General features: G+C 40.8%; 1 protein-coding gene across 1 annotated transcript; it reads left to right on the plus strand.

Moving 5' to 3' along the window:
* The first annotated feature begins 5,499 nt into the window (after nucleotides 1–5,499).
* LOC108674371 (cleavage and polyadenylation specificity factor subunit 3) lies at nucleotides 5,500–17,759 on the plus strand. Its single transcript, XM_018162314.2, has 14 exons — nucleotides 5,500–5,637; nucleotides 7,150–7,213; nucleotides 7,488–7,714; nucleotides 9,361–9,538; nucleotides 9,839–10,079; nucleotides 10,375–10,550; nucleotides 11,078–11,207; nucleotides 11,388–11,563; nucleotides 12,137–12,286; nucleotides 13,060–13,168; nucleotides 13,890–14,131; nucleotides 15,470–15,604; nucleotides 16,224–16,346; nucleotides 17,117–17,759. The coding sequence occupies exons 1-14, from the start codon at nucleotides 5,570–5,572 to the stop codon at nucleotides 17,222–17,224; spliced, it is 2,127 nt and encodes a 708-aa protein (XP_018017803.1). The 5' UTR covers nucleotides 5,500–5,569; the 3' UTR covers nucleotides 17,225–17,759.
* The last annotated feature ends 122 nt before the right edge of the window (nucleotides 17,760–17,881 follow it).

The raw sequence follows: 17,881 nt of genomic DNA on the forward strand, positions 1-17,881 counted from the left end.
CTGGAAGCAAGATTATTGATGAGGTTATGAGATTATGGATGAAGTCACCACTGCCGTGCGGGCGCTACCTAACAAGCAGTGCGCCAGCGACCTGTTGCCATCACATCTACTTAGGGAGAATGTTGCCAGCCTAGCTCCTTTTATGGTTGAACTGTTCAACCGCTTCCTCGCTGAGGGCGTTGTCCCTGAGAATTTCAAATCTGCTTACATCACGCCGCTTCTCAAAAAACCGGACCTCAACGCCTCAGACCCAAATTTGTATCGACCCATCTCCAACCTGTCGATTTTATCAAAACTTCTCGAGCACGTTGTGGCCCGGCAGCTAAATAACTACCTTCATTAGTCAGGTGTCATGCCTGATGCCTCGCCTCCAGTCTGCATACCGTCGTTGCCACTCGACGGAGACCGCCACGCTGAAGGTTCGTTCGGGTATTCTGCAGGCGGTCGACTGCAGCAATATTGCGGTGCTGGCTTTACTCGATCTTTCCGCTGCATTTGACACGGTCAACCACGCCACCTTGTTGCGTCGGCTAGACGTATCGTATGGCCTGCGCGATACGGTGCTGCGGTGATTCGAGTCTTACCTCAACAATAGACTCCAATGTGTTTGTCAGAGGCTCTCCTCTTCTGCACCATCGACGGTCACCTGCGGCATACCACAGGAGTCGGTCCTCGGCCCAATCCTCTTTCTGCTGTATACTGCCGACGTGTTGCACATAATTGATTCACACAGCTTGAATCCGCACATGTTTGCCGACGATACCCAAATCTATGGCTACTGTGCGGCGGCGGACGCTGCAGCGCTGCAAGACCGGATGTCTGCCTGCATGGACGCCGTTTCAGACTGGATGCGTTCCAACCAGCTCCAGCTCAATGCATCGAAAACCGAATTTATTTGGTTCGCGACCGCTCATCGCCAATATCAGCTTCCAGTCAACCTTGTGCGCGTGGGCGACGAGTTCATCGCACCTGTAAGCAGCCTTGGCATTCAGCTGGACTCAGAACTATCTATGAACAACCACATTGCCAAAGTAACCGCTGCTTGTTTTGGCATCCTGCAGCAAATTTGTAGCATCAGTCGCTGTCTCTCGAGGCCGGTCCTCATGGTGGCGCTTGTGCTGACCAGGCTGGACTATGGCAATGCCACACTTTACGGACTTCCCATCACGGCACTTAACAAACTGCAATTCGTAATGAACGCTGCCACGCGACTCGTTTGTGCCTGGCGGAAATTCGACCACAAAACCGATTTTGCGTGATCTTCACTGGCTGCGCATCCAGCAGCGCACACAGTTTAAAGTCGCTGTTCTGACGTTTCGCTGCCTCCATGGTTTAGCACCACCTTATCTTGCTGATGCCCTACGGCGCGTGTCGGATCTGCCTTCTAGAAGGCGACTGCGTTCCTCGTTGAAGGCTGACCTCGTTGTCCCATCCTCACGTCTGTCCACTGTCGGCAACAGAGCGTTCCCGGTCGCTGCGGCCAGAACATGGAATGGTCTGCCAGCATCGGTGACATCTGCTTCTTCGCTGCCGTTGTTTCGTCGACGCCTAAAAACAGAATCGACGCCTTTGAATCTTAGATCTAGCCGTCATCTAATCTATCATGGATATTACTGGTTTAGCATAGGTGTTGTTTGTTCTAGCATAGACGTCGTCAGTCTTGGCATATGTCCTTTGTTTTAGCATAGACATCATCGGTTTTTATTCCTCTCGTGTCTTTTTTAGCCGCTTATAACGTGCCCTCAAAGTTCGATCTGAACGAGACGCCACGACAATCTCTTTGTGGAATAATAATAATATTGAATTTTAGAAAAAAGGCGGGATAATTCAATGAAGGGTGGTAGCAGAACTGCAATCATAATACTCTATGGCGATTCGTGCTATGATAACCTGCGTAACAATTTTCATATGATAGTTATAATTTTTGCACATTCAAAGTACACATGACATAACATAACGCACCCAGATTTGGAAACCATAATTGCTTAAATGAAGCAGAAATAAACGACAGACCATTGACTTATCTTGCAAATATATATATTCATATTTTTTATTGCATAGTTTAATAACGCTCTGTAATTATGGCGTATTGTCCTAATTTGTATAGTCCATATACGCGCATTGTTATTAGGTATTGATCGTGTCAATTTTGCCGGCCGGGAGGATGTTGGGAATGTAGTCCCAACATTGGCATGCAGGTTCGTACTGTTGACTCATACCCTACTTGCCGCAACCAGTCCAGACTCCAGTCATTCATTAGAAGGCACCGATGGCACATCTAGAGCCATGTTGCCTTCTTTAGTTTTGTAATTCGTGTCCGATTGAATTGTGATCTATGAATGAATATTCATAACTGTGCTGACTCTTAGAAACTGAGTTGACGCATTAGCAATCTAGTTAACTCATATCCAACCACAACACAAGGCAGATACCTACACGTTTGTGTGCACGGTCAGTGCGAAGTGCGATTGCGTAATTTGCGTTGCCGCACATCCATATTTAAACTATTTTAGCTTTCTAAAGTACGGCGCATGGCACATTTTTTTACCAGCATAGTATGGCGCACCGCGCAGGTTGTTAGATTGACAAAATAAATTCCCGCGCACCTGGCACATCTTCCTGACCATGGATCTGGCTCTGCTGCAAAATGACCCACCAGTGGGTCTTTTACAAAATAATACCAAATATTTAGAGGAGCCCAAAAAATTAGTAGTTAACACTTTAACCGCATCTCCGAGAATCGCCATTATGCCCTGCCTCAGCCTGCATCTCGACCTCGTTCAAACTACGATTGCTTCAGTCACCACTCACCATTGTCATTGAGCCAGGAAGAGAGGTTGTGTTGTGTGTTGCTCTATGAACGTAAGTACAAACATTTGGTGTTATAAAATCCGTGGGACAAATGTGGTACATGCCATGGTCAGGAAGATGTGCCAGGTGCGCGGGAATTTATTTTGTCATTTTTACAACCTGCGCGGTGTGCCGTACTATGCTGGTAAAAAAATGCGCCGTGCGCCGTACTTTAGAAAGCTAAAATAGTTCTACTATTTTAGTCGACAATATACGCGAGTATATTGACTACGCGAGTCAAACTGACAATAATAAAATGTAAGACATGTCTGGGTTACTTCTGACTCTTCCTCTTGTCCGCCTTGTCGGATACGGAACGTACGGTAATCGTAAACTGCGGCTGTTATACATACGAAATGTAAACAGACAGTGTTCAGTGTTGCCATATGACTTTGGAGAAAATTTCTTCTAAAATAAAGTTCTAGATTTCTCATTCACCAAATTTCCGTATCAAGAAAAATCATATATTATTGAAAGATAATTAAAGGCATACTGTACTGAGTAATGTGAGTATTACGTCTGCTCCTCCACAAACTGCTCGTGCAGGGCAGCGCGACGTAGAATTGATGGCCGGGATTGCGCGAACACGTGCGCAAAGATAATCAATTTTCATTACATTGCGCCAACTGTGCACAGCAAATCAGCAATAGCTTAAAAAAAGTGAAAATGCGCAGGAAAATTCACCGAAAACATACATCATCCTGAGTGTGGGGTACATGATGTGGACAATAAACGCTGTGTTCATTTTGTGCAATGTGCGCTTTATGGGGTCATGATCCCCGTGCACCAATAGAGGTGCGTGATGTGGAGAGTAATTGTAGCTATTACGGTATCAAGTCAGACCATCTGCACCATAGTGGCAAAGCAGAGAGTTTTTAGACTCTTCCTCAAGCTCATTTTTTAGTCCCATAAGTAGACCAGTAAAGTATTCTGGCTACCAGCATTATCATATATAAGAAATTGGTTTAAATCTTAGGTAAATGAGGAAATTAGAAATGAACTAATTCTAAAAAATCTCTGGTTTGTCACTATGATCTGCACATAGGGCAGAGCCAGTCTGCTGAGTAGAGATGGGTGGAGTGCAGACCATAGCACCACTTGTGAGTCCAGGTGTTACATCTGGAGCATAGGAACGAGTATCCTTGACGTATAACCGGGAGAGTGCAGACTGAACAAGGGTGCAGGCCAGGGTTGGGCCGTTGGGATGGATACCCTGGGTTAGGATAAGAAGGACGAGCAGGGAGAAGAGGTGAGAAGGGGGCAGGGCATTATCTGGGCATAGGGTAACCCAAGGAAGGTAAGCTGCCAAAGATTTGGGTAGGGGTAGAGGAGGCCGTGGTTCCCTGACCCTTGAGCAAAAAAATGAAGCAGGAAGTGTCTTCATCTGTGAGTGAACCGGGCAGAGGGGGCTTCTGCCATTTGGCTTGTCTCACCAGTTTGCCAGGTGCACCTGGCCACATGTGGGCCAGGATACCCATACAACAAAGACGTGATGGAGCAGTACTACTGCGGAAGTTGAAAATTTTATGAAATGACATGTTTGCAAAGCGCAAACTGCAATTTTTTCAATCAAACACAAATACATGACAATAGAACCACAAGATTTCATACCTATTGAAATTATATACTGGTATTTCAGAAAAAAGTAGGACTTTTCCCCACTCCCAACTAGGGTGTGGCTACTGGCTTGTAGTCAAAATGGAGATATATTCCATGCCCATTTTTAATTGGGAGCCATTCTGCCATTATGGCTTCTGGGAAATTGGGATGAAGCTATCGTCGCGCACACGCCGCCACAGTCTACATGTGGCTACCACTTTATAAAAGCCTTACGATCGTATAGTTTTGGTAGTACACTGTCTTTGGAGGATAATAAACAAGACACAATTACTGACGTTGAATTCATGAACTTAATTACACTGTGTCCATATGACCTCCAAGGCTCCACATTCAACCTCCGCTAACTGACTAACCCCTATCAAAATATTCTCCCCAATGAGGGACATGTCGTTCTCCAGAGAACCATTTATTCAGTTCCCAAGTCTAACTAACAATTGAAAAAATATGTTGAGAAAGATAAAGAAAATAAAAGATGAGCTCAGAAAATTTCAGAATGACAAAGATAAATACAGATTCAAATAAACAAATAATTATTATACAGTATTGTGATCATAACAAAGCAACCCATGAATGAGATAAAAACATCCATGCTTTCATTAAATTTCACCTTTCTTATGGCCCTTGACTTAATTCTATCTTGCCATTCTTGGCTTTTTGCTATTAATAATTGAGAGTTGCCCAAAAGAACAATTGTTTTTACCAACTAATATAGGAAAATTATGTGCAATATTTCAGGATGGATAATAATTATTGTGATTTGTGGCTCACAATTGGGGTTCCTATGCTTAATGCTAAAATTTGGCTGCTTGCTTGCTTCAAACTTTCAAGTTATTTTCAATGAATTTGGAAGTGGATATGTTTCAAGCCTGTTTTAGGCTTGTGGCTGAATTGCCCAGTTGCATTAAGAATTATTTATAATAAAAATTGCCTATCAGAATTCCTTTGACCAAAAAAGGTGTAAAAGCCTAATTTGTGGTTTGGGAAGTAGATAGGTACTACTTTATAGTTGTTGATGAACCAGTTCCCTCATATTTGAATCTTTTTACCTGTTTTCAGAATCATAGGTAATAATAGTAAGTTTGTTGAATAATTTCTTGCAATGGGGACTCCTATACAAAGTTTATTGCCACTGGAAGATGACAGTGATGAACTACGTATCACACCTCTGTAAGTAGACTTGTACAAATATTAAAATCTTGTATAACAATGGTAATATGTAACATTGATTGTAATTATTTATATGCATTTATTTTACCTTTTAATTGCCCAATGAAATCAATTCAAAATGAATTTTCCTAATTTCTTTAAAATAATTTTTTAAGTGATCTTTCATGTTTGATATTTAGGTAGTTTTAAATGTTGATCAGAGTGTTTATTTTCAAATTTTTGTTGTTCACTTTTTTTTCTTTTTTTTTGTCTTAGGTTGCTATTGAATAAAAAAAAAGATAGAAATAAGAAATTATAGTTTTGTTCATACTATATCCTAGGCCAACAATACAAACCTATGTACTTTTGATATACCTACAATTAAATTAAAAAAAATTGACATGCCAAAATTTAATATGTATACATATATCAGTTTTGACCTTTTTTGATGGATTCAGTTTTAGAAATGATAAAATATGACTCTATTTGTACTACACACAGGTATATAAATATATAGTTATGATCTTTCTGGTGATGTCATGATTATATTGAGTTAGGAGGAACGTCTTGGCAAAAAAGTAACTTTTTTTATTTATGCACAAATCATTTTAAAACTTGCTACACATGTGTAAAACATAAATCTGAGATTTTTTGTTCATTTAAATTTTTTGTAAAAAAATTGAAGAAACATGAAATTCTTAGAAAAGGGCAAAAGAGGGGGTACTGTAAAAATCTGTACTGTACCTCATTCAATTAACATGCTACAACATTGCATGATATATCATTTGATTTGTAAAGACCATATCTAGCAATACCCCAACCACTTTTTTCAAATTCAAATTTTTTTGGGTATGGGAATTTTTGTTTTTTTAGTTTTTGCTACCCCCACCCCTCTTTTCAATATATGTATAATCCAAACTAAAACAAAAAAAAAAATGACTAGAGAATTGATAGATTTTTTTACAAATCAAATGGTATGGTATAGCTCTCATTGCTGTATGTTGAAAATCTTGGGATAAGACAGATTTTTAAGATGAAAATTTCTACTTTTGTGGAGATATAAAATAACTGAAATTTGTGATCATTGAAGGTATAGCTCATGCGTGTGCTTAGACAGCTGTTGTGAACAAACAAATGAACACACAAACATGACTTTGGGCTCCTTAAATGCGCAGTTGCTGGAGATTTAAAATGATCCTAAGAAGCGGAAAAGTTAGAATTTTTTATTTTGGCCAAGATGCTCCCCTTAAGCAAACGGAAACAAGGTTTTATGCTCTTTTGATATCCAGGAATTGATTATTGGTGCATCATAAATTAACTTTAGTCTCTTTATGATATCTGAAAGAAATTTTATTTGGCATTGAATTACTTTATGAATAGGTATTCTTTGAAAATATTTCATAGAAACATACTAGGTAGGTAGGTATATAAATATGCAGGAGATGCTATACATGTTAAATAACTTGCACACATTGAACCCAATAAGTCCTGAGTGATATTTTTATTTTGAAATCTATTCTCTCTTTCTTGCAGGGGCTCTGGTCAAGAAGTTGGCAGATCTTGCCATCTTCTGGAATTCAAAGGAAAGAAAGTTCTGGTAAAAATATTCTTTGTTATTCTATTGTAAGTGTTAATATTTCTTTCTATATATTTTTCTTTGAGCTCTTTAATGATGTCTAAGATTTGTATACATGCTTCATCATGTCATGAGTTCCAAGCATCATGTAAGCCTATTGTTTGATGCATTACTTTTTTTGATGCTCACTTGTTAACTTTTATTTGAGCTATACATTTTTCTTTATTTTTAACGTTTTTATGAAAGATTTCTGAAGTTTCTTCATGGTAGCTTTCTAAAATATTGATGTTTTCAGTTGGACTTTGGCATTCACCCTGCCCTGAGTGGACTGTCAGCTCTACCCTTCAGTGATCACATTGACCCGGCCTCCATTGACTTGCTGCTGGTGTCACACTTCCACCTCGACCATGCTGGTGGCCTCCCTTGGTTCCTCATGAGGACAAAGTTCAAAGGCAGATGTTACATGACTCACCCTACAAAAGCTATTTACAAATGGCTCCTTGCTGATTACATCAAAGTCAGGTACAAATACTGCTGCAGGTTATGTAAATTTGGATGGAAGATATTTCTATAAACAATTTTGTTTGAATGCATTGAGCATACCTTGTTGATATTTTCCACCATTCAACTAATGTTCTTTAATGCTTGCATCTTGGACACTCAAGGGAAAAAACACTGATCATATATCCTTCATCAACAATTGACTGATTTGAGATATATTATAATTCTAATAAGTTAAATTTTGCTAGAGGCTTGGAGCTAATTAAAATTTTGCTCAGAAAAGCATTAAGCTATCCTGAAAAAAAAATTAAATAAATTTCAAAACCTAGGTTTGCCCTAGATTATCCATGACGGCATTAAAGTTTGAAACTAATTTAGTACATTAATCCCTTGATCTGCTTTGTTTCATCAAAAGTAGTTTCTGTGGCTGATGCTGATGATGAAATTCTCTATTCTCTACCATTATTTTTATACATTATTTAGCTCAGAGGTTTTGCTCCAAATTTAATTGATAAATTTCAACTTTTATGTCAAGGGTGGGGAAATTTGTTTATTTTGACTCCTTTAGGTCTCAGACAGTTAACCAGAACTCAAGAGGTTTGATCCCAAATTTGTGGTCAGAAGGTAGTATAAAAGTCAATTTGCTTCTTCAAAATATTTGGTCCCATTCTAATTTATTTAGAATTCTGAAATTTGGTCTAATCTTAATCCACAAATGCCAATGCACATTTTTTATCAAAACATGTGGTGAATTAAAGTAAACATAGAAATAAACAATTGCCGATAATGCACAAACGGTTATTAATGAAAATTTTCCACTTATACATCTGTATAAGTAGGTAGTACATATAGTATACCTACTGTTCAATGTACCTATATATATTATGTACATTTCAATATATTTTTCTTTGAGTTTTCTAATAATGTCAATGATTCATATGCATGCTTCATCATGTCATGAGTTCCATGCATCATGTAAGTTTCTTGTTTGACGCATTAGGTACTTTCTTTGATGCTCACTCCACTCGTCAACTTTTTTTTTTTTTTTTGAGCTATACACTTTTCTTTCTTTATAACATCTTTATGATAGATTTCTAAAATTTCCTCGTGATTGATTTCTAAAATTTCCTCATAGTAGATTTCTAAAAAAATTTCATGGTGGATTTCTAAAATGTTAACTTTTGCAGTTGGACCACTACCAAATATTATTATCCAGCATAGATATGAAAATTGTTCAATGTAAATACAAATATCCCACAAATAATTCAGTTGGTGAAAAGGGTAACGTTTGCCTGATTTGAACACCATCGTTTTTATCATGTTAAGGTAATACTGCCTAACCGTTTTTTATGGCTATGAGGAATACTTCAAACAATTTTCTTGTAGGATGTATCTTTTTCGAATGTTTTTGTTATGATGAATAATTGAAAACAATTTTTCCAAGTGTTTGAAGTTATTCATTTACAACAATCTGCAGTAACCTGTCAGAAAACCAATAGGTGGCTTGCTGACATCGCGGCCCTGCACTAGCTGCGTGATGCATAATTTTGTTCTTGTAGTAACCAGATAAGGCAGCGTAACCAGATAAGGCACAGTAACCTGTCATCAGAGCAGGTGCTATACTCAGACTGCGTGATGTATAATTCTGTTCTTGTATAACTTGACAGTAACCTGTCATCGGAGCAGATGCTGTACTCAGAGAGCGACTTGGAGGCGTCTTTATCGCGCATCAACTGCGTGAACTTCCACGAGGAGCGTGAGGTCTCCGGCATCAAGTTCTGGTGCTACCACGCTGGCCATGTGCTGGGGGCAGCCATGTTCATGATACAGATTGCCGGCGTCAAGGTCTGTGGACATCATCTAGACAAATGACGTTGGAAGAACGTTGCTTACGAGTTTATTACTTGGAAGAAATCGTTCAGTCATCGTTATTTCAACGTTAAATTAATTGTGGGATGGATAATTAGGGTAGTTAGTTTAGTGCAGATTGTTTAATTGTCTTCAATGTAATTTGCATCTAAAGGTCTAGTCTGGTTTGTTCCCAGAACAAATAAAATTCGTTTTGAAGTTTAATGCATCTTTTATTTATAAATAAATTGCATATGACAGCAATGACAACTACCAACATATTCTGTTTGGTTGCAGGTTTTATACACTGGGGACTTCTCACGACAAGAAGACCGTCACCTCATGATGGCCGAGATCCCACAAATAAGACCTGACATCCTGATGATCGAGTCGACGTACGGCGTGAGCATCCACGAGCCCCGCGAGAGCCGCGAGTCGCGCTTCACTAAAACCGTCAAGGAGATCGTGACGCGCGGCGGCCGCTGCCTTATCCCAGTCTTTGCTCTCGGCCGCGCCCAGGAACTGCTGCTCATACTTGGTGAACACTCGCCTCATACTTGGTGAACACTCGCCTCATACTTGGTGAACACTCGCCTCATACTTGGTGAACACTCGCCTCATTCTTGTTAAACACTTGCATCATACGGCACGATGAGGACACTATTTTCAACATTCATATAGTATTATCAATGCCATATTTGGGACGTTTTGCAACAAAAAGTATCTTCGTTTGTATCTCTTAAATTATATAGCTGTATGATTATTCATTTCTGTGATAAATACTTATGAATCATTAATATAGAGTTTATTATAAACATTGCCACGCCGTACAGATGAGTTCTGGCAGAACCACCCTGAGCTGCACGACGTCCCAATTTACTACGCGTCGTCGCTGGCCAAGAAGTGCATGAGCGTCTACCAGACCTACACGCACGCAATGAACGATAAGATCAGGAACCAGATCGCCCTTGACAATCCCTTCCAGTTCAAGCACATCGCCAACCTCAAGGTTAGCAAATTATCTCTGTTGTGTACCAGTTCAAACACACCGCCAACCTCAAGGCTAGCAAGTTATCTGTTGTGTACCAGTTCAAACACACCGCCAACCTCAAGGTTAGCAAGTTATCTGTTGTTTACCAGTTCAAACACATCGCCAACCTCAAGGTTAGCAAGTTATCTGTTGTGTACCAGTTCAAACACACCGCCAACCTCAAGGTTAGCAAGTTATCTGTTGTTTACCAGTTCAAACACATCACTTGCCAGTTAAGACATATCAGGGTAAGCTTGTCTTGCCAGTTCAAGCAGATCAAGGTAAGCTTGCCTTGCCAGTTAAGACATATCAGGGTAAGTTTGTCTTGCCAGTTCAAGCAGATCAAGGTAAGCTTGCCTTGCCAGTTAAGACACGTCAGGGTAAGCTTGTCTTGCCATTTCAAACACACCATTGCCTAGCTAGTTTAACGCATCTAAAGTAGATTGTCATGTCAGTTCTGACACAACGAATATTTTAATGCGAATGATGTCTGCCGTGTTGTGCAGGGCATGGATCAGTTCGAAGACGTAGGGCCGTGCGTGATCATGGCTTCGCCAGGTATGATGCAGAGCGGCCTCTCCAGGGAGCTCTTCGAGATGTGGTGCACCGACCCCAACAACGGCGTCATCATCGCAGGTCATTTCTTGTTCATTGTAGCTCAACCTGAAGCGCTAGCAACTACGGCCACTGAACTAACTAACTTCTTGTTCATTGAATCCAGGACTAGAGTATCAGACTAAATTTTAAAATAACTTTTTGGATTGCTAATGTAAAACACAAATAGAGATTACTTCTGAGCTTGGAACTTTGTTACAGGCTACTGCGTGGAAGGAACGTTAGCAAAAGAGATCTTACAGGAGCCTGAGGATATCACGTCGCTGTCTGGTCAGAAACTGCCTCTGCGCTGCACGGTTGAGTACATCAGCTTCTCGGCGCACACCGACTTTGAGCAGACCTCGCACTTCGTCAGGACCGTCCGCCCGCCCAATGTCGTGCGTACAATATACTAACTATTTGATTTTTTACCGTGTTTTCGGCATGTGCAAAGCCCGCCCAATATCGTGCATGCAAATCACTCATTTGATTTCTGTCTTTCCTGCTTACACGGATCACAACAACCCAAATTGTGTGCATTTCAAATAGTCTTAGTCTGTTTACATTTCTGTGTATACATTGGCTCTTAAATCAAAACGATAGGAATATTTTTTATTTATTTAGACAAAAAATATCTGATTCTTCAAAACAATAAAAGGGACAACGAAGCATAAATTTCTTGAAAAATTATAAAGCCACGTTTTTCCTATGAGAACAATTAACTAAATATGTTCTGTTACATTTCAGGGTACTCTGTCTTGGCAGTAAATTATTATAGTTTTGTGTGGCTGACCAAACTTATCCTCGACTTTAGCTGCACGATGGATATGGTCTTTGCCAAATCTGTCATGCAGAGTTGGTGTCTAGCTCAGGCGGTGCACCAGCGTAGCCTGGGACTTAAAAACTCAGATTATTTGAAGAATTTGAGGAACGAAGGCGTCACGGTATTCTTGAACATGTTGTTCTGGCAGGTTTTGGTTCACGGCGAGATGCACGAGATGGGTCGCCTCAAGAGCGCGCTGGAGCGCGAGTATGAAGACAAAGAAAATCCACTCAAAGTATTCAATCCAAAAAATCTTCACACTTTGTCCTTCCACTTCAAAGGCGAGAAGATGGCAAAGGTAAGGGGTTCTTTGATGCTCATTTATCTTGATCACATTCATGGAATCATTCGTAGATGAATTCACGACTTATTTAATTTCAAATTACATCATCGGGCTTGAATGATTTAATAATTTTTGAATCACTGATCAAATCCGAGCTCATGAATTTTCTCGACTTTATCGATTTTGTTTGCTGCTCGCCTCCTAGTTCTCTTGGCTGGTAAAGTCACCTGCTCGACTTTTATCGACACCAATAAAACTAGGTTAAGGTATACGTCTGTGTAGGTTCATCTTTATGCTGGTGCTCTTCCAACTGTTTCTTTAAATTCTCTCAATGTAAACATATATAGTCGAAGGATATGGGAGAACACGAGCTTAGCAGGTTAGCAAGTACCAACGTTTGAATTGATTTGGTGTATGCCGTGGTGAACACTCGCTCCTTTGTATATTCAATTGCCCATCTAAGAAGCCTCAGTTGGTGCCGGCCAGGACTTTCAAGATACCCAAGGTGCACTACGGTGCACCTACGATACCCAAGGTGCACTTTCATATAATGAAAAGGAGTACGTATTAGCTATCCAAAGCAACTTCATTTTAAAGATCCATATAAGTCAGAAAACGGTTTGTTCTTGATCACAAGAGTTCCGGATTATTTTCGCTTGATTCTTTCCTGCATCGTAATTTTTTTTACATTATGTCAACAATAGCACTGTTATAACCTTAAGTAAGTATAGGTTAATGTAAAGTAGTAAAAGTAAAATTATGTATTCAGTAAGTGATATTGGTTGCAGATGATGGGCGAGCTCGTTATCGAGAAGCCAAAGGAAGACCAGATCATTTCAGGAATATTGATAAAGAAGAACTTCAACTGCCATATCGTGTCTCCTGCTGAACTGAACAGTGAGTTAATAACCACGTTGTCGGTGTTTGATAATTATTCTCTTGCTTACAACTTGAGTACAAATAATTTATGTACTTCATTTTTATGTACTTCATGTAATAATTTATGTACTTCAAGTATTATTACGATCGAAGTAATGAAAGTGGCATAGCTGTGTTCAAGTTCATTGCCACAATCTGTGTCAATGAACTTAAATGATGATGTTTTCATTGCATTCAGCACCACCTTCCTGCCTTTCGTAGTTGAACTATGATTCTCTTTGGCCCGTAACTGCCTTGATTCCTTCGCCATATTGCACTAGATTCCTGGGGTCTTATTAAATTCATGGTTAATTCCGGTGCGTTTCAACGTAAATAAATTTATTTGTATCATAAATTGAATGCTCAGGATTTGTACCATAATATTTCAAGTATTCGTTGTGACAATATTCCACTAATATATACGTTTTGTTGGGAGTAAGAAACGGGTTACATGTTATTGTGGCATGTTATATTGGCAGTATAGGGAAAAAGATGATGAACCACAGGCCAAGACGGACCAAATTTTCTGTATTTTACAATGATCCTCTTACATGACAAGCAAATTCTCTAGCTGAACAGTCAATGTGAAGTAAAGAATACTCTCCCCTAAACAGTTTACACGGTGTACAGAATACTCTCACCTAAACAGTTTACACGGTGTGCAGAATACTCTCCCCTAAACAGTTTACACGGTGTGCAGAATACACGCAACTCTCGTCGTCACGCATCAGTCAGCGCATGAGCGTGGCATACACGGGAGGCTTCCCCTTGCTCCACTACCTGCTGGCCTGCATGTTCGCCGACATCGAGGTGCTCTCCCCCCAGCAGTACATGGCCGAGCAGGACGACCGATCCGACAAGGACGCCCTCGTGCCCACTGACGTCCTTAGAGTCATCGACACCGTCACCGTCCTGCATGAGCCGCCACTCGTCGTGCTCGAGGTGATATGCCTCGTCGAGACTAATGGCTCGTGAGGGTTGTTATGAATGCAGATCGCTGCAATTGTGGTGGAAGTTAGAGTTTAGTTTTAATTTTGATGCGCCGTGCCCTGTTCGTTTTGTCTTTCTTGCGGAGTGGCAAGCGTCCAGGCTAATGGCTCGCGAGGTCTGTGTTGTGTGTTGTTGTTGATGTTCCCCGAGCCCCGGTCACGCCAGGAAGCCCGCGCCGCGGAGGAAAGCCGCCACCCGAGCCAGTGCTGCCAGCTCCGGGCACTCCAGCAGAAGATGCTTGACGGTGTGGGGGAGTGCTTGACATTGGGGGCACAGGTCCGTTTGAGTGCTGTCCAGGCGGTGTTTGTAAGAGTTTAGCGAGGCATGGTGACTGCAGCGGAGTCTGCTGAGGTGCACCCTGTCTGCACGGCTCAACTGCTGTTCTGTATGGCTGATGTCTGGTGGTATGTCATCAATGATGCTGTTGATTGGTGGATTTAAGAGTGCGTTCCGGGTTAGGTGTTTGTGTATGTGTTTAATGAAGGTGGCTGGGTCTGTGGGCGGAGGTATGTAATTAATTATTGTGAGATAGTAGTTGTATGGAGTGTTGGCAATATGTCTGGGTGTGGGGGGCAGGTACTGAAAGTAATGGCAGGGACTGAGGGGATTGTGGAGCGCTGATGCAAGGAATTGGGCGCCTCTCATGTCTAGGTGTTCTTTCATAGAGAGGACTTTGGTTTCTGCATGGACGCGACTGGATGGTGTGGTTTGGGTGCTGCCAATTGCGATTCTGAGGGCTGTGTTTTGTATGGTTTGTAGGTGCTTGTGAAGTGCGGGTGAAATTATGGGTGCCCAGGCTGGACTTGCATAGTCCAGCACTGAGCGCATGTATTGCTTGTACACTAGTGTGAGGGTTTCTTTGTTCTGTCCGAATGTTGTTCCTGTGAGTGCTCCGAGTGTGTCCAGCCCAGGTCTGCATTTTGTTTCGATGTCCTGTATGTGTAGATCGGTTTAGTTCTGTTAGACATCAGAGTTTAGTTTTGTTTACGATACGCCTTGTCAAGTTCGAAAGGTGGTATGCTGCGGAATTGCAAGCACCGAGGCTAATGGCACAGGGGTTGCATTGAGCGTAGATTTCTTTAATTCTGTTAGAAATTAGGGCATAGTTTTGTGTATGATAAGCATCATGAAGTTTGAAAGGTGCTATACTGCGGAATTTCAAGCATCCTTTAGATTCACTACGGAGACGTTATTTGACTGGTAACGAATAAAATTTTTTGCTTTCTCGTGAGCTGATAACTAATGATAGTGTCTGCAAATAGTCAAACACAGCGTTAATGATTAGTTTAGTGGGCAGCAAATCCCCGCAACGACATGTACGCGGACGCAATAATGAAGCTTGTCCTGAGGGCCCAGGAGCTTGACATCCCCAGCAGCGACGTACCGCCTCCGCCCTCCAAAGACTTCGATCATCGGCACTTCAAGGTGCGTTTGATTCGACATTAATTATCATCATGGGTATACACGTTAATTGAAGCCGTAGTTTCATGTTAACATGTCTTTCTGTCATCTCAGATCTTGATTGCGGTCGTAGCTTTTCACTTATATCGGGCATGTTGATCTGGTGTATTATCTTGAGTCTCTGCTGCTTTCAGTTCCTTGAACTATCTTTTTCTATCTGGTCATTGGGAATCTTTATCGGTTATTTTCATAATTTCAAAAGAAATTCAATCACATATATCTACCTATGTATTCATTCTCCATCTCAGTCGAAAATTTTCAATTTGGTGGCCCAAGAAAGTAAACTTGAACACATGATGGAATTTTGTTTCACGTGGTCCCCCTGAAATTTTACTCTAAAATAATTCATTGTTCTTGCTTCTGACTGCCTTAGAACATTTTATGATATGTATCTACAGCCACTTAGGGACATAGAAGCGTGTGCTTTGTTCCCCAAGAGTTCATTTTAGACTATGCGAATTTTCGACACTCAGCTGCATGTATTTGTTTTAAAATAATTCACAAATAATAGATCTTTCACATATAAGTCAAATTATTCTGATTTATAATTTTTATCGCATGCATGATATCTTCTCTTATTCAGGAATGTCTCATCGAACTGCTGCAGGAAATGTTCGGCGAAGGTTGCGTTCCTCCGCTGCTTAAAGGCGATAATTTCACGGTGACCGTCAATGGAGAAAAGGCGCACATCGATCTTAGCAATCTGGTGAGGTTAACATCCGCCGATTATATGCATTGTTCACTTATACCAATTATCTCTGTCGTATTCTGCAAGCTTTCTAACTTTAGCGTTTGCAACAATACTTTGATACGTTCAGTTTATTTACTGATGAGCGTCGGCCAAGCCTTAGCTATTCGATTACCAGATCTGAGATGCTCCAACTTGAGTATCTGAGGGCTTACTTTGGCGTAGGTAGTTAAAGCCGTTGTTGCATGCATTAGGTACTTGCTCAATTGTGAACAAGCGAGGTTCAGGGGGTGAACTGCGGAAATACTCCTGTTCTGATATGAAGGTGATAGATTGAATTAATTATGAGGCATCCGTTAGCTAACCTCGAGGCCAAGTTCTGAAGGCCTGCTACTGCGGTGCGCGAGGAGTTGAATTGCGTTATGCGTAGTAAAGTATTGGGCACGTGATTATCCTGTAGGTGACAACGATTTCCTAATTTGAGAAGCCTCCAGTCGGTGCCGGCCATGGCTTTCAAGATACCCAAGGTGCACTATGTCAATGTGAAAATAGATTAAAAGGAGTATTGGATATCCAAAGCAACTTCATTGGCATCGGTGATATCATTTAGCTCAGGAAATGTATGAACTTGTCATGTGATGGGGCGCAAATCTGCAAGTTCAGGATTTGGTTGATTTAACAGCGATATTCTAATCTTTATAACTTTCGGTCCAGAATTCAATGTTGATAATTTGATCACAATTCAAGAATTTCAATCGAATTTTAATAAAAAATTCTCTTAATTTCAGAGTGTAACATCTGACAACGCCAAGTTATGTCGTATCGTCGAGACTGCCGTTACGAGACTCAAAGACACCCTCACGCCCATCTCTATGACACCAGAAGACGAGTCTTGAAACTGGACATCCTGCGCCTTTTGTACCTGCCTTCTCTTTAAAAATGACATTTTTTGCTTTCTATCATATTAGTTTAATAAAAATATGTTAAATGCTAATTAATTCTGGCGTTTCGAATTGCCTGTAGAATGATCCCGGCACACCGAGGGCACAAAGCTGCAGGGTTCGTAGGTTTTAATGCCAATGGAAACAAAAGCATTACCGTATAGTAACGTTAATAATCGGCATTTTTGTTGGTCTAATCTTTGAATCATGTTACATAATCTTTCCTGTGCTATTCTTTATTCTTGTAAAACTCTCTTAGGGGTGAGCATGACATCAGAAACTGAATAAGCTATTATCGGTGGCATAACGCCTTCGTCGAATTAGATCGAGCGAAGCTAATATGTGCGTCGCTCCATTTAACTACCTGAATTTAAAGCAAAATTGTGGCCTAATTTCAATCTTAGGACAGCGCATTTCTTGTAGTCGTTTGCATGACTGTTGATGACATTGTTTTCATTGGTTGCGACCACTGGCATCAGTTATAGTAATAGGAATTCGGAATTTCGCTCTGATTTCATTTTCTTTCGAGTTCCTAGATGTAGAAACGATGAAGCAGTTGTTTATTGCTGTCGTGCGCCCGAACCTAGAGTTTGGAAACGTCGTGTGGTCACC

This window comes from Hyalella azteca, unplaced genomic scaffold (assembly GCF_000764305.2).
Source record: "Hyalella azteca isolate HAZT.00-mixed unplaced genomic scaffold, Hazt_2.0.2 contig13501, whole genome shotgun sequence".
Lineage (NCBI taxonomy): Eukaryota > Metazoa > Arthropoda > Malacostraca > Amphipoda > Hyalellidae > Hyalella > Hyalella azteca.